Source organism: Anser cygnoides, chromosome 1 (assembly GCF_040182565.1).
Source record: "Anser cygnoides isolate HZ-2024a breed goose chromosome 1, Taihu_goose_T2T_genome, whole genome shotgun sequence".
NCBI classification, from domain to species: domain Eukaryota; kingdom Metazoa; phylum Chordata; class Aves; order Anseriformes; family Anatidae; genus Anser; species Anser cygnoides.
In genome coordinates this window covers 146,202,796-146,225,158 of record NC_089873.1, presented here as the reverse complement: position 1 = coordinate 146,225,158, position 22,363 = coordinate 146,202,796, and the positions used below count along the sequence as shown (strand labels likewise).

The 22,363-nt window shown below is 38.6% G+C and overlaps 1 protein-coding gene and 1 long non-coding RNA gene across 3 annotated transcripts in view; one reads left to right on the top strand and one right to left on the bottom strand.

Moving 5' to 3' along the window:
• LOC136789699 (tumor necrosis factor receptor superfamily member EDAR-like) overlaps positions 1-9,266 on the top strand; it is a 28,592-nt gene extending 19,326 nt beyond the window's left edge. Inside the window, exons 6-11 of one of the 2 annotated variants that reach the window (XM_066990491.1) lie at positions 3,328-3,414; positions 4,558-4,683; positions 4,771-4,845; positions 5,076-5,148; positions 5,888-6,047; positions 9,054-9,266. In XM_066990491.1, the coding sequence (XP_066846592.1) occupies positions 3,328-3,414; positions 4,558-4,683; positions 4,771-4,845; positions 5,076-5,148; positions 5,888-6,047; positions 9,054-9,266 (734 nt within the window). Of the gene's footprint in view, positions 1-3,327; positions 3,415-4,554; positions 4,684-4,770; positions 4,846-5,075; positions 5,149-5,887; positions 6,048-9,053 lie in introns of both variants that reach the window. The other variant, XM_066990490.1, reaches the window with a different exon arrangement.
• LOC125184519 (uncharacterized) lies at positions 1,729-20,554 on the bottom strand. Its single transcript, XR_007168648.2, has 5 exons — positions 19,876-20,554; positions 9,260-9,680; positions 7,645-7,758; positions 5,178-5,276; positions 1,729-4,052 (listed from the first exon to the last, which is right to left on the bottom strand). It is a non-coding gene; the product is annotated as an uncharacterized lncRNA (long non-coding RNA).
• Positions 20,555-22,363: the final 1,809 nt, after the last annotated feature.

Below are 22,363 nucleotides of genomic sequence, written 5' to 3'. Positions count from 1 at the left end.
CCTCCCACAGATCTGGCAGTTTCGTTCATCCCTTCTTACTGTAAATCTGCCTTGAGATACACAAACAACTGCAACGGTCCTGTCACACACAGCAGAACGGATCTTTAAAATGAAAATATTATTTTACTGCCCTGCATTTCTTCACTAGGGGGACAAAAGGCTGGCTGCATGGCAATTTAAGTTAAAGCTATCTTTTGAGTTCAAAACAAAACAAAACAAAACAAAAAAAAGGCTGCCATTTTTTTTTTAATAAAAATATTTCTAATGCAAAAACTGACAAAGCTTCAGTGATAACCATCTTTCTTAATGTCTTTATCGCATTCCTACAATATTACTTACAGGTGTCTAGGAATATAAACCACTCTTTTGCACAGCTATATTACAGCCATCAGTCTTTTTTTTTTTTTTTGTGCTTAAAACAGAGTTGTTTCCATATGTTGCACTCTAGCACTTTAGGATGTCTCTTTCTGAGCTGTATCTAAGTCTTTGTAGATTATGTAAGTGTCATCTATATTGGAACCAGAATTAATAATGTGATCTAGATGCAAAACTGGATACACATAGGAACAACTGACATTGGAGTCATGGTGTGCTGCCGGACCGGGAAAAAGGAACAACTACAAGTTTTGTTTCTTTTTGCCTATATAAATGCCATGAACTGAAATTCTGCAGAAGCTGGCATATTTGGTTCCCCTTGTAGTGCAGGTGCATTAATTGGCGCTTGCTTCTAAGCCACATCTAAAGAACTATCTTGGCTCATAATGAATAAGCCAAATTATTAAATTTGATAATAGGCTTAAAATATGCATAATGACTAACTCCCACATAGGCATATGTAAAAGGCCATCGTGTTGTAGCATCAACCCAGATCTTGCCGTGATACGTAGCACAGAACAAACGACGTAGTCCCATTCCCATGTAAGCAAAGGAAAATTCTGCACGTAAGCTCTTCCGAAGCTGAAGGTGCTCACCCTTGTGCACTGGAGAGACTCCAGCTTGTGTTTGGGGTGGGAAAGAGGCTGTATCCTGATGTGGGGTAGAACTGGGTGAAGTGTGGCAATGACACCGAATGAGGACCAGATGACCTTCCCCATTACCTCTCCTGTTTTGTGCTGCTGCATGACTTCCCACCTTGGCTCTCCTTCCTTCCACAGATGAAAAACATTGCTAGCAATACCTAATAAGCTAAAAATACCAAGTGACTACAGGATTGATTAGACAGAAATACAATTAATACATGTTTGAAGTGAAGGAAAAGAGAGTGCGATAAAACTTGTTTATAAAGGAGACGAGCTCAAGCTTGTTAGATAAACTGCAAGCAGACAAAGCAGAGCAGTTTGCCTGTGTTAATTGAAAGGCAGTGGAAGAAAAGCTATTGTTGACTTGTTGCAGCTTGCAAGAATTGCACAGAATTGCAATTGTCTGTAATTAGGTTTGCCGGGGGAGGTGGCAAGAAGAGGCAAAAGCCTGGTAGCCGGGGACATGAAAGTACAGACATGTCTCTGGCTACAACAATGGCCATTTCCTAGATTTCTTCCATTGTCCAGCTGGGATGAGTAAATAGATGGGTTGAGACCAAGGGTGATTCATTTCAGTTTTATGAAGAATTACTGAAAATTTATCTGTTATTAACTCCACTATACGCAGATGACCTCTTCACCCACTGATACGTAGATGCTCCACTGCTACATTGCAGGTTCTGGAGCTTGTGAGTAATTCTTCCTAGAACTAAGTTTGTCACAGAGAAGAACCCAGAGTCATGATTTACATAATCTGCCTGTCATTTGAATAATACTAAAAGCATCTGAATTAACAAATTAGTATATTTAAAATTTCATGAAAACACTTCTTCAGTTTCAAAAAAGCAATTATAATAAATGATTCCGTTTCCTTTGAAGAAATTAAGTTTGAAAGAAATTTTACCATTGTTAAAGAAAATCTCGTTTGAAAACATCTGCAACTCATACTTTGTGGCCACTTAAGGAGCGTACATTTCTTATTCACTACATGCAGCCATGTTTTATGTTAGGTAATACTTTTTCTTTTTTTTTTTTTTTTTTAGAAAACGTTTGTCTTAATTTGAAGAGCATGTCTATTTCTTTGTTCTTAACCACGGAACATTTCTCAGACCATTCCAGGCCACTTAATTTCCTGTCAACTTTACCTAGTGGGTTGAATTTCTTTACTAGGTCAAAATAATGGCTTGGTGAGTTCCCAGCTACTCTAGCTGCCTCACCAGCTTGTCGAGCCATGTGCTCTGTGTACCTCACCAGGTGATTGGGACAGTCTTCTGGCCTTGGGTCTGCTGAATTTAATTATCATCGCTGGACTTTTTCCATGCGCAGCTAATATAAAGCAGGAGGGATTGCTTTCCCCCCTCCCAGCTAGAAGATGGTTTTCAGTTGCTGTCAATGGTAGCTGTTTGCACAACCTGCTTACCAATTATGTGAAAAATGACTTGAGACTCAAGAGAAGGTTTTCTTCCAACCCCAATGTTTTTATGCCTCTTTTGGAACTCTATTTCAGCACCATCTGTATTTTAATACAGCACTCAGATCAACAACCTTATTTCCAATAACATTCAGTATTGTCTAGTACTGTGAAAAGACATTAGTTTATGACTTGGTTTACTGCTTTGAAAATTTGGTGTAAGACACCACCTGAAAGATTAATAAAAATATAAACTACTTTTAAACTTAGCTGTAGAATTTAGACGTGGAAAATCCCTACTGGACAATCTCACTCTGTTAGCATGAAGAAGTCCTTTACGTTCTTCTTTTCACTGTTTTTGTAGATTCCCTCCTCTAACTCAGGATATAGATTTGGACTGGACTGACAGGAGAAATCAAAAGAAACATGTTATCCAGCTAGACTGCAGAAATTATATTATTTCCTTCTATGGTACAGCTCCGTGAAACAGAAAGGCATTCAACATTCTTGTTTGTCACCTTTCCTAGGTTTTTCTTTGGGGTCATGAAGGTTTGTTTAACATCAGATTTTCATGGTGGCCTTGCTATAGTGAAGGATATCTGTCAGAAGCACTAATTTGATGAGTTTCTTTTAAGTTCATAACAGTTTACGAGCTTTGATTTCTTCCCCTCCCTCTAGATGCTATGCAAAAATGTATTCTAAACACAATTTTCAACATGCCAGCCACGCACACTGGGATTAGTGACATTTCAAAAAGCCACAGTGAATTCATGGGTTCTTTGCTAATGAACAGGAAATGCAATCAAGCTAAGGCAAGGCTGTTTACCTGGGCCAAGATACCGCTGTGAAGAGATGAAATGACTGTGGAAGTTTATGGCATTTCTGTTTGTATTGCAGGTGCAGGGGCTACCTCTGGTATTTCGGCCATTTTCCCGAGCACATCTGGCACAAGTACTTTTTCACCTTACCAGCATGCTCACAAAGGTAAGAAGGCATCCATAAATTTAATGTAGCCACTGGTGGTCTTAAAAATAACATCAACAAAGTGCAACTGAACTGATAATATCTATCGTGAATTTCATTGCCACTCTTTTTAGGGATTTCTAAAACTGCTATTAAAAACATTTCAGAATGATTTTTTAGTCCTTGGTTAATCAACACTCCTGTTTCAGAAGGATGGACTTAAAATAGTCTTGGACTGTACTGGGTAATGCCAGCAATGAATTAGCTGATTATGTGCAGCCATACAGATACCACATTATGCCTCAGCAAAGCCTAGCTTAGACTGGTGAAAATAATTTAATACACAAATGTAGTCAGTCTCTCATTGAGCTAACATAAACCGTTCTCCAGTATAATTATTAGTTTTTTAAAATATTTGAACGTGAGAACAGAACACACAACAGGAAGGACACAGTTACTGAGGTACTGACCTGATTTTGTCTGTAAACAAGATCTTGAGGATTGTGTTTTCAGAAAAGCTAGTTTTCATGCATTTTAACATATCTGTCATTTTCTGCATCCTTTCATGACTTTTCAATTCTAATAGCTGTTCACTGAAATTCTGCTTCTACCTTTTCACATACCTTATTTTAAATTCACCCTGCATCCATGCTGTAAGTCTGTTAGAAAAAAAAAAAAAAAAAAAAAACCACTTATTCCGCATGTGCATTGTGTTCTGCTTCTTATTGCAAAGCTTTTGAGGCAGCCATAGTTATCAAGTACTTTTAGTTCTTGTCCCATTTATTCTTTATTTGTTTTTCTTTCTTTTTGATGCTGTTTCCAAGAATTCACTTTTTTGAAGGCTGCTACTCCTGCGTACATATAGCTTCTTATATTATTAGCAGATAATACAATTTCATACATATTTGGATGGTCATGCAATCAGGTATTTTTTATGAATACTGATAACTAGTTCTTGCAGCATAAATGTCACTGTTTTGAAAGCCTATTCATTAGTTTGCATTTGAGAAGTAGCACTTAGTTTTGCAATGATTAACAAGTAATCAGGACTCAGATCAAATAAATGAGTATGTAAAATATAAGTGTAGAGCAGACTAAACTATTAACAATTCTCTGATCTGAAGAGTTGCTTCTTTACAAAATATTTCCTTGCTTTTCCAGCAGACCTTTCAGGACAAGGACATCTGGCTACAGCTCTTATAATTGCAATGTCTACTATATTCATAATGGCTATTGCCATTGTCCTCATCATCATGTTTTACATTGTGAAAACAAAACCTTCTGCTCAAGGTAATTTTCAGCATAACAAATTTTAGCAGCAAATGCTATTTTTAGATAGCTTCTGAGAATAATTACTGTTGTATCTTTACATTCTAGCCTGTTGCAAGAGCCACTCAGTAAAAAATGTTGAAGCTCAGGCTAATACACAAGAAGAGAAGAAAGAAGTGCAAGGTATAAGTTGCTTTAATTTTGCTTTTTCTATCCTTTTTCTAACGTTGAGCTTAAGTGCAATTAGTGCATTCCTCTTAATTACAATTCCCCCATTCATTTGCAAAATGATTGTGTATAATAGCTTTTGTACTTCCAGAATGCCACTTCATCCTCTGATAGCAATAGCTAAAGCAGAGACAAAACATCAGTTTGGATACTCATTGCCAATTTAAATTTCTGTTTATCTGCAGATAATGTTGTGATATTCTCTGAGAAAGAAGAGTTTGAAAAGCTTACAGCAACTCCAGCTAAGGCTGCTAAAAGGTAAGCAAAAAATAAACATACTTCCATACCTTTGACTGAAGTGGAGAAGGGACATAGTCACCACTCATCCTGGTACAGCGGAATCCATTGAGAACAAAGCAGAAATAATTTGCACCAAAATTTCAAGTCTAGTGGACCAAGGAATAACGTGTCAATGGGACAGCCACAGGTAATAGAGTTTCTGGAAGAGGTGATCACAGCCACCATGTGTTAAAATATTACCTTGAGCTGTTTGTTAGTACCTGTGACCAGTTTATCAGTTCTCAGGGCTGTCTCCTCTTTTGTGAGGTCCATTCAGGGGACTTGAGTCTCACTTACACACACATGCCTTGGTAAGGTCCCCACTCACTTTCAGCCAGGAGGTGCAGAAATAACTGCTCCAGGCCTTAAGGGAATCCCTTGTCTATAGCATCATCTGGGTGGCACCACATGATAGTTTTCCTTTCCCGGCAGCCAAACCTGGCTGGATAACACAACTCCAGTGAGGTAAACACTGTCCCCAGTGGAAAATACTTCTATGAAGGGATTCTTGCAAGATGAGCATGATTGTGCAGCTTGGTGAGCACTGAACATATATCCTCTGTAGGTGGATGTGGTTACATTCACAGGATTTCAGGGGAAAGGCATTTTAAAAAATTGAAAACATTTTTATTCCATTACTCTGGGATAGCAAAAAGGAAATAATTGGAGTCAAACCACAAGAAGCATCACTAAGATAACCTTATCCTTCATTTTACAGTGAAAACGATGCATCTTCTGAGAATGAACGACTTTTAAGTCGTAGCATGGATAGTGATGAAGAAGCTGCAGTTGACAAGCAAGGGACTCCAGAGAGATGCTTGTTATCTTTAGTGCATTTGGCCAGAGATAAATCTTCTACAAACAATAAATCGACTGGGGTAAGGCTACTTTGAGATTTAAAAATTGACAGTTGTTTTCTGTATTGTTTTATGGTTTTGTTTGATTTTTTTAAGAAAACAATTTACAAACTATCACCACAAAATGCATTGTAATGCAGACAGGACTAATTTACAAGTTACAAGAGAGTTTCTACAATTAATTTTATTACAGTCTCATTTGCATATGATTTGCATATAATATTCCTTCAATATTTAAGAGTGTCTGTGCATGTGTATATACTACCCAGTGCTGAAAAGCAGATTGCTACAAGAGTAATAGCTTTGCTTTTTTAGAGAATTATGTTTTATAGTCTGAAGAAACAAAAAACAAACTGCAACTCACCAATATAGCTAATGCTAATATAATTAACCCCAAAGCTACATTTACTCCAGGAAAATAAAATAATGTAACAGCACAGATGGATTCATACAACATCTGCCTGTCTTAACTCAGAAGCATTGGTATTTCTATGCCATTGAATTTTCAACGATATCCAGTGTTGTGCTTGTTGTCGGTTTTTTTTACATTTCAAAAATACCTATGTGTTTTGAAGGTCATTCCTGTGCTCTGACGGACAACATAAATGCACTGTTTTGCTGTGGAAGGCCTTCATTTCTTCCTGCTGAAATGTATTGCTCAGGGCATGTTATCTCACTTAGACTATTTCAAGGCATCGCTAAGGCACTCCCTCACCCACACAACTATTTAGTTTATATTAAAATGAATGTTTCCTTAAAAAGAAAGTGTCTGCTCAGATATTTTTTATGTTTTAGAACTTCAAAAATAATTAAAATTGGCAATAGCTAGGACTAAAATGCATCATTAATACCATCCTTTTTTTTTTAAGAATAAAAAAGGTTCGAAAATGCAGCTTTTCATGTTTGCATGTTTTACTTTGTGGGGATGGTTCAGCCTAAACTTTCTAATAATCGCTCGTTTTTCAGCTGAGACCAGACACTCAAAGTCTCAGTCCAAGAAAGATGTTTTTCTACTTGTAACCAGTTATGACTATCTGAAAATAACTTACTACTCCAGTGTTCATATTTTAAAATTCAGTTGTCTGAGGTCTCTGTATATATCCAACTTTATCACACTTCTGCATGCACTTGCTTGAAATTGGATAACACAAGTTGCGTAAGCATGAAATTAGAACTTTTAATAAGAAAATAATTGTCTCTAAAGACAATATATAGTAGATACATTCTCCTGAGTAGTTTAGATAGTTCATAAGCACATCTGAAGCATGAGCTATGCTATGTCTCCCAGACCTGCCGTCCTAACATACTGCTAATGGACTGAAGCCTGCTGACAAGGCTGAAGACAAAGTTTTCAATGAAAGTGCAGATTGCATCAAGATCCCCCACTCTGTACCTAAGATTTCACAACTAAGCCAGTTGCCAGAATTTAGAAAAGCAGTACTTTGCTTGAGGCTAGAGATTAAATAACATTTCTAGTACTGGAAAAAGTATCAAGGAGCTACTGGAGAGGGGTGGAGAAAGTTAAAGGCCTGTTCTTTTCCAAGGCTGCTCTTTCCTGGTTAAAACAAAAACCATTATGGAATGAGCTACCACACAGAACCATCAGACCCACATTTACCTGCTTCTTCCAGCATAAGCTTTACAAATTTCCATCTTCTGGCTCAGACGAAAAAAGAAAATCACCCTGTGTAATTCTCTTTGGGCTTGGAATTCTTTAACCTCCCTCTTTGTCCTAAAAATGAGGGGAGAATGAAAATAGGTATCTAATTGTTCTCTTAAGAGGAATTTTAATAAATCCCATGGGAAAAAAAAAAAAAAGATCTGTAAGGTTCTGAAACAGCTAATCCAAGTGTACAGTAGCATCCCAAAGATTAATGTAAATTATACCAAGGATATGTGAACAACAGCCAGTGTCTGCATTGCATTTCCCTGCAATACAGCATGCTGTGAGACAGGCGTCGGGTGGAGCAGCCAGTTTGCTGTCTCCAGCTGCAAGTCTGTTAATCCAAGTAATTGATGTGCCCTGTCCTTTAGAGACCAAATAAAATGAGGAAAATAATTCAAAAATAAAAATAATAAAAAAAAAAACAAAAACCAAGAGTGAGCTTTCTTCATTCTGTTTTGCAGTGAAAAGTGGTGAATTTGTGGAGATAATACTAGAGTCCTACCAAAATGACAGCTTTTCAGAAACCTCAGTCCTAATGAGAGCTGGCGGAGAGATGACAATTCCAGTCCTTGAGAACTCATGACATTTTGACATTTGTTTTCAATCTGCATTGAATCCAAGGCCAAACCTTGAGAATATATTTGCTAAGTGAAACCACATCAAAATGTCCATTTTCAGCTTGGAAAATGTCAGGGTTTTCAGTCTGAGCCTCCTTCTTGTCAAAAATGACGGCAGCACCCTGGACCTCAGATTTTCCCTGTCTAAAGTGTCACTGATTTTTTTTATCTATCTGTAAAATCTTTTGGATTCATTCAGGCAATACATCATGGAAGAAAATATATAATTAATCTGTAATGCAGCAAGCAGCTCTATGTCAAGTGACAGAAAAGAAGATCCCCTTCTCTACAGCCCTCTTACATTATTGGAAGAAGGCAATTCCAGTCTGAATTTAATTCCCCATGGCCAGTCCTGTCCTGGTTTACCTGGGAATCCCTGCATTAATTGCTTGCATGTGTGGTATTGAATTTGTCCTCATTGTCAGGAGTTCACTTCAGTCCGAAAAAGAAATAAAATACAAAAACATTTAGAGCAGAAAAGTCAATGATCTGAAAAGAAGATAAAAAGATGGAAAAAAAAAAAAGATCTCTAACAGTGGAAAGCAAAAGCAGAAATATGTTTACTCTTCTCTGAATTGCTGTGTCCTGCTCTACGAGGCTTCAAAAGAGACCCTTCAGGATGTTATGCGATAACCCCTTGAGCCATGAAATTAGGATCTCCCAGAGGTTTTGTACTGCTCTCTGCCAATTGTTTACTCATGTGACTGAAAAAAATAATAATTCAATAACACTCTTCTCTTTCAGATTCAAAGTCGAAGGAAAAAGATACTTGATGTGTATGCTAACGTATGCGACGTTGCAGAAGGTGAGTGCACAAAACTTGCACCTATACTAGCAGCACAAAACTGGATCAGAGCTGTTTGCTATAAAATAGAAATCCCTCTGTGTTCCTGTGGAAAGGAGAACTTCATGGAAAGGAAGTGCAAATCTGGAAGCAGATTTGTACTCACCTGCTAGGAAGCATCATGGTGCCCCGATTTCAGAGATGTCCAGGCTGGGTTTGCACACCACAGCTTCTCGCCAGATGTGTGCATGGGCTTCCTTCCTCTGGAGCGCAGCAGGGGTAGTGCTGGGTCATGCTTGGACATCGAAGCGGTGGAGAAGCACTCTCACGTTCTTCATCTAGAGGAAACCTGCTTGCTTGGTCTCTTTAGTGAGGTGGATAACAGGTATAAATTAGTTCCAGGTACGAAAGTGTGATTTGTGGAGGATCAGAACTGTGTTTCAGACAAAAGTCTCGACGTACTCTGCTTCTTTAATTGTGTCCTACTTCTCACAACAAGTGGGGTTTCCAAGTAGGTCAGTGTTTTAAGTGTCTTCAGCACTTGACTAGCTGAAGTGTTTCGGCAGAAGGGACATGAATTAATTTTCCTGCAGAACAAAGGACAAGACTGCTTTTACCTTTATTTTTTTTTTTTTTTTTTTTCCCCACACACTTGGTGTGCACATACCTGTGTGAGTTTTCTATGGTTCAGGGAGCTCCATTTCCCACCAAATTGCTGCTGTGGGGTATGAAGCACGAAAACTACAGAAGCAAAAGACTGTTTTCAGAAAAAAAAACCACAGTAGCTGATTCTCGCCTCTATTCTGTGACCAGTAGTACATAGAAAAAAAAAGTCCAGGAAAAAAATAGCTTTTTCCCCACGGGATGAATGTTAAATCCTCTGTAGAGATTCAGTGATAGCAATGACAATTGAACATTTGCAGGGTCTTTTATGCTTGCAAGCATCTGGCATCATTGCTTCACCTCACTCCTCACATTCCTACAAGGGCAACTTTCAATTACAGCGATGTTACAGCAGCTGCTGCTGACAGACTCAGGGAAGGGTCAGAGCTGTATTTTGAGCTCAAACACTAGGCTGGATGTGCGGAGGTGTATTAATGGAGCTGCTCACTAGGGATATGTTTCCAATACACTTCTAATAGCAAGTAAATCGTTGCAGGAAGGGGTAGTACCATAGGAACACATAAAACCCATCCAGTATTTCTTTTCCATCCAACTTTTTATCTCAATTATTCCATGGCTATTGTACCCTACTGTTACTAGGTAAAATATGGCAATAACTTCGAAGCTAGACATACCTGTCATTGACTCTCACTTAAAGATTTTTAGCTGTGCTTATTGCTAACAGTATACACTGCAGCATTTTAATAAATGTCTTGAATAGCCAAGACGGCTGGACGCTGTCGAGTCCTTGTGTGCAGATATTCTGGAGTGGGCACAAGCAATGCCTGCTCCCGAACCAGCGGTCACATCCTGACGTGGCTGTGCTCCCACATCACCTGCGAGAGCAATGATTCCAGCAAGCAGCACACCAAAGACTTTGGACAAGAGACCCTTGACGTTTCTTCTGTGTAATCACTCCCCATACCGATGGGAAGCTTTTCTCTTTTACTTCTAAAAAGTGAAGTTACGCATCTACCAAAACGAGAGCAGAAATCTCCCAAGAAGCTTGGTATAAAACATGTCATTAAACAAAATGATTAAGTTAATCAGTTACTGGTAATAAGTGGACAGAAAAGGATCCATCTTCCAGTCTGTGTTTGAGTATATGTGCAGATAATCCTGTCACTACCCTTCCAGCCTGGCTTTCAAGCCACTGAATTGCTATCTGAAGATATTCCTATCTCTTAGGGCTTTGTTCAACCATTTAATTGTTGCAGTCAACAGCACCCTAACGCATTTAATATGTAACCAGTTTCATTTTCTGTATTTCCTATGGTTTTGTTGGATCTAGAAGTACGTGCATAGGTCAGCCTGCATACACAGTCTCCAGATAAAATAATTATACTATATGAAAAAAGCCCCAGCATAATTTACAGATGGAAGTGCTTCAAAACTCTGTATATAATGCTTGTAAATGCACTCTTGGTCCATACTAACATTTCAAAAATTGTAAATTCAAACTGCAAGTCCACTTAGGGCAAGCTGGTTAGCAAGAAGGCAGTGAAGTTGGCAGTCACTCCTTGCAAGTGGAGAGGAGAGCAACAAGATTTTCTCTTTCTTGCTGTTAAAAAAAAAAAAAAAAAAAAAAAAAAAAGGCAAAGCAAACAGCTAAACAGCTTGTCCACTACTACGACTACAATTTTTTTCCAGTAGTGACATCTATATATCAAATAATGTCTCAAGCAGAGGAATTTCAGATAACGTTTGACACTGAGAGCAAATAGAGTAGATTTCTTTGGACAGCTGAAATGTACAGGAACATGTGTTTTTGAAATGCTGTACTGTAGTCAATGCAGAACACGAGTGCAGGCCCCACAGGTGAAAACTCACTCCTCTGGAAGGTAAGGCACTATCATGAGTTTGTGCGCAACAAAATCTTACCTTAGTTTTTTCCCATTAGCTACTCTGATTTTGCTGTTTACAAGTTCTGTAAAACCTGTACAGACCACACGGCAGGAGCTGTTACCAAATGTATACACTTAATTTATAGCTAAAAGGAGCGATGACAGGTTTCAACAAGTGTCACCACTGAATTAAGAGAACTGGCACTTGCAAAGCTATAGTATTTAAATTCCAAATTGCTTGGCTGAACAAAATGTTATAAAAAACTATTAACTATAACCCTGAAGTTAACAACCAGTATTCCATCATTTAATAACTAGATATTATCTATGATAGTATGGTAATTGTGCTGAACATTTAGTATCCCACTTTGACATCTATATTTACCGATCTTTTCAGCACTTGATCTGTATCGTAGAGGAAGTACGTACTGCAACACAAAACCTATCCTTCTCACTATTCTTCCACCACCTCTTTGGTCTCATAACTCACTCTTCTTTCATTTGCATACACCAAATTTGATGAGAATTTTGATTTTAAAGGAAGAAGAAAGCTGCATTTATTTGAATATTTAACTAGCTAACTGATGTTTAATTTATGGGTCTAATTCTTGCTATCTTGAAATCAATGACAAATTCATACAGACATCAACAGGCTTCAGAAAGATCTGTAGATTTGCTGACAACTCTGCAAACTTCAAGATTTTCAAGACCTTGAGTTTGCAGATTAGGTCTGTTACTACTAAAATAAGAAAAAAAGGAAAAAAAGAAAATGGGAAGATTCAGTTTCTCTTGTGCCAGTGTGTAACAACAGTGTTAGTCAAGGGACCGTCTCCTATACTTCACGTTTCATTTAATAGTACACACCATTTGTATGCTTAAAAGATGACACAGGAATCCGTGTTTCTATGCTTATTGGGCCTTGAAAATCTAGGGTCTTGAAATCATTGGTGCCAATGTGAACACAGACTATTTAACATTATTTTATTTAGTATACAGTATTTTTATTGTTACACAAAAGATGTACAGGAATGAAAAAAATCTTGTAGATCTTGCCAAAGCTTACTTTCTAATAATTTTGTTTAATGCTGTATATATAACTTATTATATTGTAAAATATGAACATAAAATATGCTAATAAAAGAAAGAGGTCAAACGCAGTTGTACTATCTTTATTATTATTATTTCATATATTGTCTTATAAACGTGTAATTAAAAAGTTAGCCAGGGGCAGGCACATTCCTGTGGTATGGGAGCGGCTAGGTAACATACACGAAGGAATCTTTATGCTCCCATAGTATACTGCCTGTCTGCCTCGCACTTCGGAAACTTTCAAAGCAGAAGCCATTCTTCCTTTCACAATTCGGTTTTGGTTCAATATTTCACCTGCTAGCTACTATAAAAATGCCCAACTTCTTAGAGAAACTGTTTGAAAGTTATTATATATGTCCTGAGAGGTGGTACAGACTGTGAGACCAGCGAGTAATCTCACAACAGCAACACTCTCTCACCGGCATTTTCATTTTGTGTTCCTAAACCAGCAGTACTACACAGCATTATCAAAGACATTATTTGGAAGCTTTTGCTGCATGATAGAAGAATTATATTCATCCGAGCCTATGCTGCACTGTGCAGACTGCTAATAGAACTGCAACTTCTACAGAAGACAGCACCAAGCTTCATTTCCCCCAAGAGCTGGGGACTAAGCTAAGGCTTTCGAAGTATTTCATAGAGATTAAACATTTGCTAAAAGGAATAAACACTGTCCTGCTTAAAAAACAATTTGGGATATTGTTTATTCAGATTCATTTCTGTTTTCAGCATGATGAACACATTCTTGTTCTGTCAACAATTAAAGGAGAGAAAGGCTCCAGAAAGTGCAACAAAGGCTTTGAGTTTGCCAGCTGGTTGGGAAGATAGGATGTTTGGAGTTTCACTTTACTGTCTTTTCACTCCCTGCACTATGTAAGCAGGAGTTAACGTAGCGTGAAGGCACACTGCAACAGGTGCTGCTCTATCAAAACACATCGCTGTCTGAAGGGCTCGACCATTCTTTGCTTTAACATGCTTACGGACAATGATCCAAAGGAAAAACTTTGGCTTCTTAGGTTTAACTTGACAGAGCACAAACTCAAATCTGAGTAAAATATCCACGCCCTTCCATTGTGCAAAATAATAAAACAAAAGAAGAAAACAAAATCCAAACCACAAGAGCTCCAGTGGGATGTCATCTTTGTTTCATTTTTTCCATTTTGCTTCATTTTTTCCTTCCTGTGTGGCACTTCCAGCTCACTGGGATATACCTGTGCAAATGCAGGTGTCTGCACTGAGATTAATCTTGTACTAAAGCAGACATCTAAGATAATCAAGACGAATTGCATCTTCTAACTATAGGCTACAGTGTCTCTCAATGATAAAGAGAATCTGGCGTGGCAAGCCAGATGATGTAAACATTTATTCTATGGATGTCAAAGGTTAGACGAGTTGAATCTTACCAAGTAAGTAACGTATTTCAGGTTTGTGACTATTTTGGCTCAGTAATGTCTCTGAAATACCTGCAGCCAGCAAACACAGAATGAAGATGAACCTCAACCTATTATTAGTGATGTTAATTAGTGTTCTGTTTTTGAATTATTGAATCAGATGAATGCTTCTCTGGCATTGCGTAATAATGTTCTTGGTATTTACAATTTGGCTGATAAAAGGTTAGAGCAAAGCTATGATTGACTCTGCTATCCTAAATATGATAAAAAATTAACAAGACTTAACAAGCAAGAAGAAGTTAGAAGTTTCTGAATTTATACATGAGAACATTACAGATTTCAATCTATTACTGTAGACTTTACCTCAAATGTAAATACATTTCTTACGACAGAATCTGAAACCGAGCTTACTTCAATGATCCAAAACCTAAAGAAAGCATAACCACCTTTGCTTAGAAGTGGCTCTTTACCAGTCCAGCAGTATTTGATCAAGTACAGACCATCTTCAATGCCAAATATCAATCCTGATTTTGGTGTAGAGAAGGCAATTGCCATTTTTTTTTATTTATTTGGGGGGGGGAGGATATTTTTTGTCCTCAGCTCCTGGCACCGCTTCTTTATGAAACACTCATTATCTTAGCCTGAGCTTTTTAACCTAATGCTCAAAGAACAGACTGAAGGAAAAAAAGTTGGTTAATTACATTATAGCATTTAAAGTGGTTCTTACCAGAATCCTGATGATCAGGAAACCTGAGCATGGTCTTGTCTTTATAAGAAATACTTCATAAGGAATGCCCTTGAATAAGTCTAAGTTAGAACAATATTTAATTCACAGTCACTGTATGATCTTATGTTCCTTTAAAATGATGCATTTTCACTACACAGTGGAAAATCTGCTGTTTTACCTTGTCCTGATTGCCACATACTGTCTCAAGCTCTCCCTCTTTACAGGGGAAAAAAATATGTCTTCTTTCAGAGCAAAGGAGCATAGCAGCAGCAAGAGAGGCTTCAGGAATGCAAGGTGGGAAAGGCTGGGAGGAAAAGTGAGAAAGCAGAGACTCTACTGCACAGCACGGAATGGGAGAAAACTGATAAGGGCAGGGGCAGATAGACAACAAGGCCTCAGATAGTTATGTATAGGTGAATTTTTCTGGGAGTCAGAGGAGATGCACAGAGTTTGCTGCAAACATGGTTGTTAGAGCTGGAATAAAATTTAAGACCCACCCTCTCAAGGAAATGAGAGGTCAGGAGAAGGTTATCAAGGAGTACTTTTATTTCCTTTTTCATATGCATTTTTCATAAAAGGTAATTGTTCTTCTGTATTCTGTGGTAAAACCCAGCTTTGAGGTTGAAAAGACCCTCTGTGTCCTTGGAAATGTTTATTTAAAACACACAAAAGATTCATATAAAGCCCTAGTCAACTCAAGGTTTTGCCACAAATACTTTCTACAGCCCATGTCATAAACACTCTAAAAATCGTGCTTTTTTTTTTTGCTTTTGTTTTGCTTTTTTTTGCTTTTTTTTTTAATATCAGCAGGGCCCAATAGAAAAGGCACTTAACTGCATATCTGCAGACTGACCTTGTATTTTGAAATCCATCACCAGCCTTCTGGATGACTTTGTGGAAAGTTCCTCCCAGAAAATAAAAATGATTATCACCTAGCAAGACCTTTCCCACCTAATCCTATTTTCTTAGCCTGCCTGGTATCATCTCATTCTTTCCTTAGAGAAACTCACTTGGCTTTGCAGACTCTCTATTATATTAGGTTGCAGCGGGGAACTGGCTTCTGTATAGCATCTACCATCTGGTGGTCCTGGTGTGAACAGAAGCAAGGTGAACAAAAAAGGATAGGTGTGTTTTGGAGCACAAAGCAACAACAGTGGGCTGCCTCCATATTCTGTAATTTGGGGTCATTAATCCCTTCTTCGTGAGCAAAAAGGTAAAGTGGTTACATGCTCAGTGAGAGGGGTTGGAGGATGACTTGAAAAAGGCATACCGGTTTAAACAGGAGAAGCCCACCATCCGTATGCTAAGCTCTCCGTCATGAACTCAAGACCTCCCATGGTTTAGAAGTCTTGCTTTGTTATTAGGAAGGTATATTGAAGAGGTGGGGGAGAAAAAAAAAAATAGCGTTCCAAGTGAAAACCATGACCCGGAGGTAAAACAAGAACCTCCTGCATGCGGAAGTCATTCCACAGCAAGCAACGTCTATACGTCTCTGTGATAATGACAAACAAAGAGAGCTTGTGCCCCTGTTATGTACTGGATAGGCTTCCTAGTGGATATTCCAGTAAGTATATTCATATAAACAAGGTAAAAATGCACTGGATCTATCAGCCTATATCTAGTTGCATACATATTCTATTCCCCCGCATCCAAATGAGTTCTTCTGATTATTTATTGTGATATGATTTATAAAGCATAGCACCTGTTACCTCAGGCACTAATTTATCATTATCAACCACTCTTCAAGGACAGAAAAATGTTGATTCCTTTTTGGTAGTGTTCTGTGAAACTAGACTGTCTGAATACTTATATTATGGAATAATGATAAGGAGCCTTTGCATGCTCTGCAGCAGAAGACATCAGTGATTCGTTGTTATACAGATCATACCTAGGCATCTCATTTGTCCATCACATTTAAAAGAAAAAAAAAAAAAAAGAATCCATTTTTCTTGTTGGTAAAAGGGGCTGCTCTAAACACAAGTCTACAATAGGCTACATTCAGGTTAGTATCGCGAGAAACAGCCCAGGAATACACAATGACTTTCCAACTTAATCCACCACATAGAAGTAAATCAGGAACAAGTAACACTAAGGACATATAAGTAGAAAGGCTGAAACTGAAAACGGGAAGGAAGCGGAGTTAGGCTGTGTTTCTGAAATTTGGCCTTGGTGTGCAAGGCTGCTCTGAAAAAAGTTAGTCGTGCTTCAATGGAAACTAGGAGGACATCAAGCTGTTACATTTTGGGAAGGACCAGGGAATGACAAAGTTTTGTTTATTTGCATTTCTTATATAAATAGCTCCTGAATCCACATACTAGAATAATATTTCTTCCGAAGGACAAAACCCGTCTGGCAGCATTAATTATCTCTGACCTTCTTCAAAGGCATATTACTTTTCCAAAAAGCTGATGTGTGGATGGAATATTATGCTCCTTTCTGAAACTTTTACCACGTGATACCTTTTTTCCTGTAAGCTGGATCACATATTTTTATTTCTTTTCTCCATAATTAACCACATCGAGGATGCCATTTTATGGAGCTGAAGATGACCTTAAAGATATCTAATTAGTAGGGATGTTGTCTTGTGCTGAGCTTTCACAGCTACTGTTAGCAGTATCCCAGCCACCAAGCCTACAGCCCTAGCTTGTGCACATCTACCAGAGCAGTTACTTTCCATTAAGTTGCACTGATCAGAGATGTCATTTATTACAGATATATGGCTTGCTGGATCTCTTTTTCTCAGGTAATTGACTGTGACATTGATCAGAATGTCTTGTTATGTTATGTCTTATTCTTCTTTTTTTTTCAGGACCATCCACTCAAAACCAAAAGAAACAAAACAAAAAGAAAGTAGCCACAAGCAAGCAAACAGTAAGTGCCTATGTTCAAAATTCTCTCTTGTAGTAGTGATTAGGTAGTCAGAAATATCCAAGATGCTTTCAAAATTATGGAAAGAAAAAAAAAGAAAAAAAAGGAAAGTCTAATTAAGGAGAACCATGGTCAGAAGACTGCTTTACAGACTTTCATCAACCCCAAATGTTTCTAGTTTTGACAATGGATAGTGGTGGTTTGGACACAGCACATTACAAGAGTCAGCGTAACACAAAGATGCCTTTGCCCATCACAGCATTTTTCCGGGGATGCTGAAGGAAGGTAGGAACACACCATAGCGCAGCACCATTCCTTTCAGAGTAACTTTTGCGAGTTTTAAAAATGTGAGTGCTATGTTATTACTAGGAGCACAGAGGGGCACTACTTTATCACGGTAATTCCTCTAGCCGTTTACAAAGTGAAGGTTTACCAAATTTCATAGACCAAATTTTCACACTTTCTAGACTAAATTTAAATACGTTATCATGAAGATAAATGCTTTCTACCAGGAAATCAATCACTGAAGTCATTTAACTTTTGGGTGAAAAATTCAGTACATAATTGAAGGATCCATTGTCATACCTCTGAATTATGAGCTCTGCTTACAGTCTCTTTTAAATCTGGTCTGGTAAGTAAAATGATATATTTAAGACATTTGTGCTGATCATGAATAAAGTTTTTCGAAAAAAATGTTGCCTTCAGCATACTTTCACCTTTCTGGTTCATTTATCTGCTAGAAGATACTTTTTGCCAAAATGATAGATTAAATTCAGTTATGCAAAATTTAAATTAAAAAAAAAAAAAAAAGATGTAAGCCAGTCATGTTCAGGGGAACAAGGAAGGGAACGACGAAATACTGCTTTAAAGGACAGACCTTTCGTCAGGTGGGAGGTTAAAAATATGAAGGAAGGAAGCACAACTACAAGTGCCCAGGCTGGGCACTGTTAGCCTAGTTCATTTAGATCTGCCATGCTTCTGTAAATACCACTGTCTGCTGTCCAGGGAGCTGTCTTTCTTACAGATTTGCCCAGTTTAGACTTTGTAAATCTTGTCTAAAACACTGTCTTGACTGTTTTGACAGGAAGCCTTCAATAAACAGCAAGGGGGATTACAACACGAATTATGCAATATATAGGTTTGGGAAAAAAAAAAAAAAAAAGGTATTTTTCAACTTTCCTAATGAAGGCTCTCACAGCTGTTCTAAAAAGCAGCAACATAAAATTTGGGGTCAGTTCTTTATCACCCTTTAAAGTGACAAGGTGTGACTACCAGAAACTTGCTACCGTCATCAGCATGAAATGAAGGTAATTGCTTCTGGGGACCTAGGTGCAGCAAGACAGAGCAGACTGCAGCTGGCTCAAAGCTACATGTTCTGACTGATCAGCTGTCTGCTGCCAGCAAGTGTAGGAGTCCCCGTCTCTCTTTTAAGTGAGAGCATTCATAAGGTTTCTCTCTTCTCAAACAAATTTTCTCACCATTAGTTGATAACTAATATTCCCTTGCCTGCTACCAAATCTGGCTGGAAGCAGCTTGCATGTTCAAAATAGCATGACACTTTTGGGGGATGCAGACGGACAATGATCCCATAAACCGTGTTTCTTTAGGAAATCAGGAACCAGGGGGAATAGCTAGTTGGTTACCTCTGTCAAATGTCTCTTGTTGCAGATAATCTTCCAACAGAAGGATAAAGTAGTAGAAACTCACGCTCACATTACAGTACCCAAATGCTGCAAAAGCAGCAAAAAGCAGGCAGTTCTAGGTTCCATCTGAAAAGGAAAGACTACAAAGAGATCCCCCAAGCATGACCAATCTGACAGAAATTTATTCGTCATCTGACTTCAGCATTGATCCAGTAGAAGTGTATCACACAGGACAAAAGATCCACAGAGGGACACATCAGAAAACTGGAAACAGGGCCTTTTGTTTAATTTTTAGTTAGGCAAACAGGCAAAGCAAAACCTTTTAAAATAGTGCAATAGTGCTTGATATTGCCACTGAGGGCTATCTCCCATCTTTAGGTTTCCTCCTGCCGCTGCTCCTAACCTGTTCCGAGTTCACTGGGTGAACTAGGAACAAACTGCCCATTGTCGGAGGCTGCAGAGGAAAGCACTGCTGGGACCTCCTCATCTTCCTCCCCCTGAGACTTGGTGTACAGCACCAGCCCAACCTCCTCTCTCATCCACTTTCTCTTACAGACCTGTTGATCCCATGCGTGCAATCGTATTGCTCCGGCATGTTACTGGAGAGAGGGAGACATGCCCCTAGGCCGAAGCTCCTTCCCCTTCCCCACAACCCCCTGCTCATTGCTGGAACAGAGGCCGCCAAAGAACCTCGGGGGAATGACAGCAAAATGGGGATGTTCGAGCAAGGCCTCAACACGGACTGGCATGGACAGCCAGGCCGGGCTGCCCCACAAGGTTGGTATTCAGGACACTGCAACAAGCAGGTGTGTACAAAACTCAGTGTAGCAAACATTTGGAAATGCAAATATAGAAATACAGTAATTTTAGTATGATAGTTTGCTGGTATCTACTTCTGCCTCCTAATGACAAAGGTAAGAGAGGTTATCTATGCTTCTAAGTTACGCACCATTATTAGTTAGCTTAGTTACTGTAGATTATCAATGAAAAATTGAACCAGAATAGCTCAAAAATTTCCAGTCATTTCTGATCATGCTAGTTCCATTTATTCCTAGACTATTTTCCTTAAAGTCTCTGATCCTGAAATCACATTGTTCTAAGAGTCTCATTTGCATTTATAGTCCGCATGTCCCATAAGTAAAAGCATATTTACCAGTGCAATCCAACACAAACTATAAAAGAGATAGCAAATAAAAACAATACAAAATTCATCTTTTTTTTTTTCTACCCTTATCTAGTAGGATTCACAAATATTTCTGCATTAACAGAATTGATTAGTGATTAATTCAGGAACAGATATGACATAGTTTACATTTTTAAAAGATTTTCACAGAATATTATTATGACACTTAATAAAGGATTAGTATAAATTGTCTCTCACAACTGGTTTAAAAAATTAGTTCTGAAATGTCAAGTCCAGCTTCCATATAACTCTACTGAAGTCTGACTTTCATTTTTTTTACATGAAAGAATCAAATGACCACTAACTGTCTGCACATCCAAACACTGTTACACTGAGTCAAAAATCACATGTGCATTCTGGAACTTAACAATAGTTGCTATATTTATAGAACTATCTATTCTTCATAAGACACTCCAAATTCATTTGTATAATTCATTTGTCGATTTCTAGTACATTTAAGGTTTACTTTAATATGAATGGAAATTGAGCACTGCTATTTTTCTTTGCAGCTCTGTTAAAATTTACTTAAGATCAAAATCATTAGTCTCATCCTTAGTCAAATCCTTCATTAATTTAATTATATTAACATTTAACAGGTTCACTTTTTAAATTTAATTTTAACATAAACACTCAATATAACAAAAATTGAAAATTAACAGTGATTCACTTCTTCTAACAGTGAACACTTACTAGATGGTTACAGGCTCTTCAGGAGGGACAGGCAGGGTAGGCGAGGTGGTGGGGTGGCGATGTATGTGAAGCATGGGCTGGACTGTGTGGAACTTCAAGTTGGCAATGGCAAAGTTGAGAGCCTCTGGGTAAGGATTAAGGGACAAACAAATAAAGGGGATGTCATTGTGGGAGTCTATTACAGACCAACCAGCCAGGAAGACAACACCGATGAATTATTCTTTGCGGAACTAAGAGATGCTTCCAGCTCAACTCCCCTTGTCCTTATGGGGGACTTCAACTTGCCAGACATCAACTGGGATCACCACATGGCTGACAGGAGCAAGTCCAGGAGGTTCATAAAGCACCTAGATGATTACTTCTTGGTGCAGGTGCTAAGGGAGCCAACAAGGAAAGGTGCCCTCCTAGATCTGTTGCTGGAGAAGAGAGAGGGTCTTGTGGGGGATGTGGCAATTGGCAGCCTTCTCGGTCATAGTGACCATGAAGTGGTTGAGTTTAAAATTTATGGCGACAGAAGGAAAACTGCCACCAAAACCTCAGCCCTGGATATGGGGAAAGCAGACTTCAGGCTGCTCAGGGAACTAGTCAGCAAGGTCCCCTGGGAAACTGCTTTTGAAGGTATTGGCGTCCATCAGTGCTGGTCAGTCTTTAAGCACTGCCTCCTAAAAGCACAAGATCAGGCAATTCCAAAATATCGGAAGTCAGGCAAGCAGGGCAGAAGGCCAGCCTGGCTGACCAGGGATCTTCTACTGAAGCCTAGGTGAAAAAAGAAAATGTATGGTTGCTGGAAGGAGGGTCAGACAACATGGAAGGAATACAGGGACACTATTCGCGTTTGTAGGCAGAAAATTCATGTAGCCAAAGCCCAACTACAGTTGAAGCTGGCCATGTCTGTGGGAGACAACAAAAAGGTTTTTTTTAGATATGTGAACAGAAAAAGGAGGACCAAAGAAAACATAGGTCCGCTACTTGATGGGGAAGGTCTCCTCACAGACAAGGACATAGGCAAAGCAGAGACTTTTAATGCTTTCTTCGCCTCTGTCTTCAACGCTGATGATGGGCTTCGGGACCCAGGGTGCCCTGAGCTGGAGGACCATGATGGTGGGAATGATAAACTCCCAACCGACCCTGAACATGTGCGGGATTTGCTGCTCCACCTGGATCCATACAAG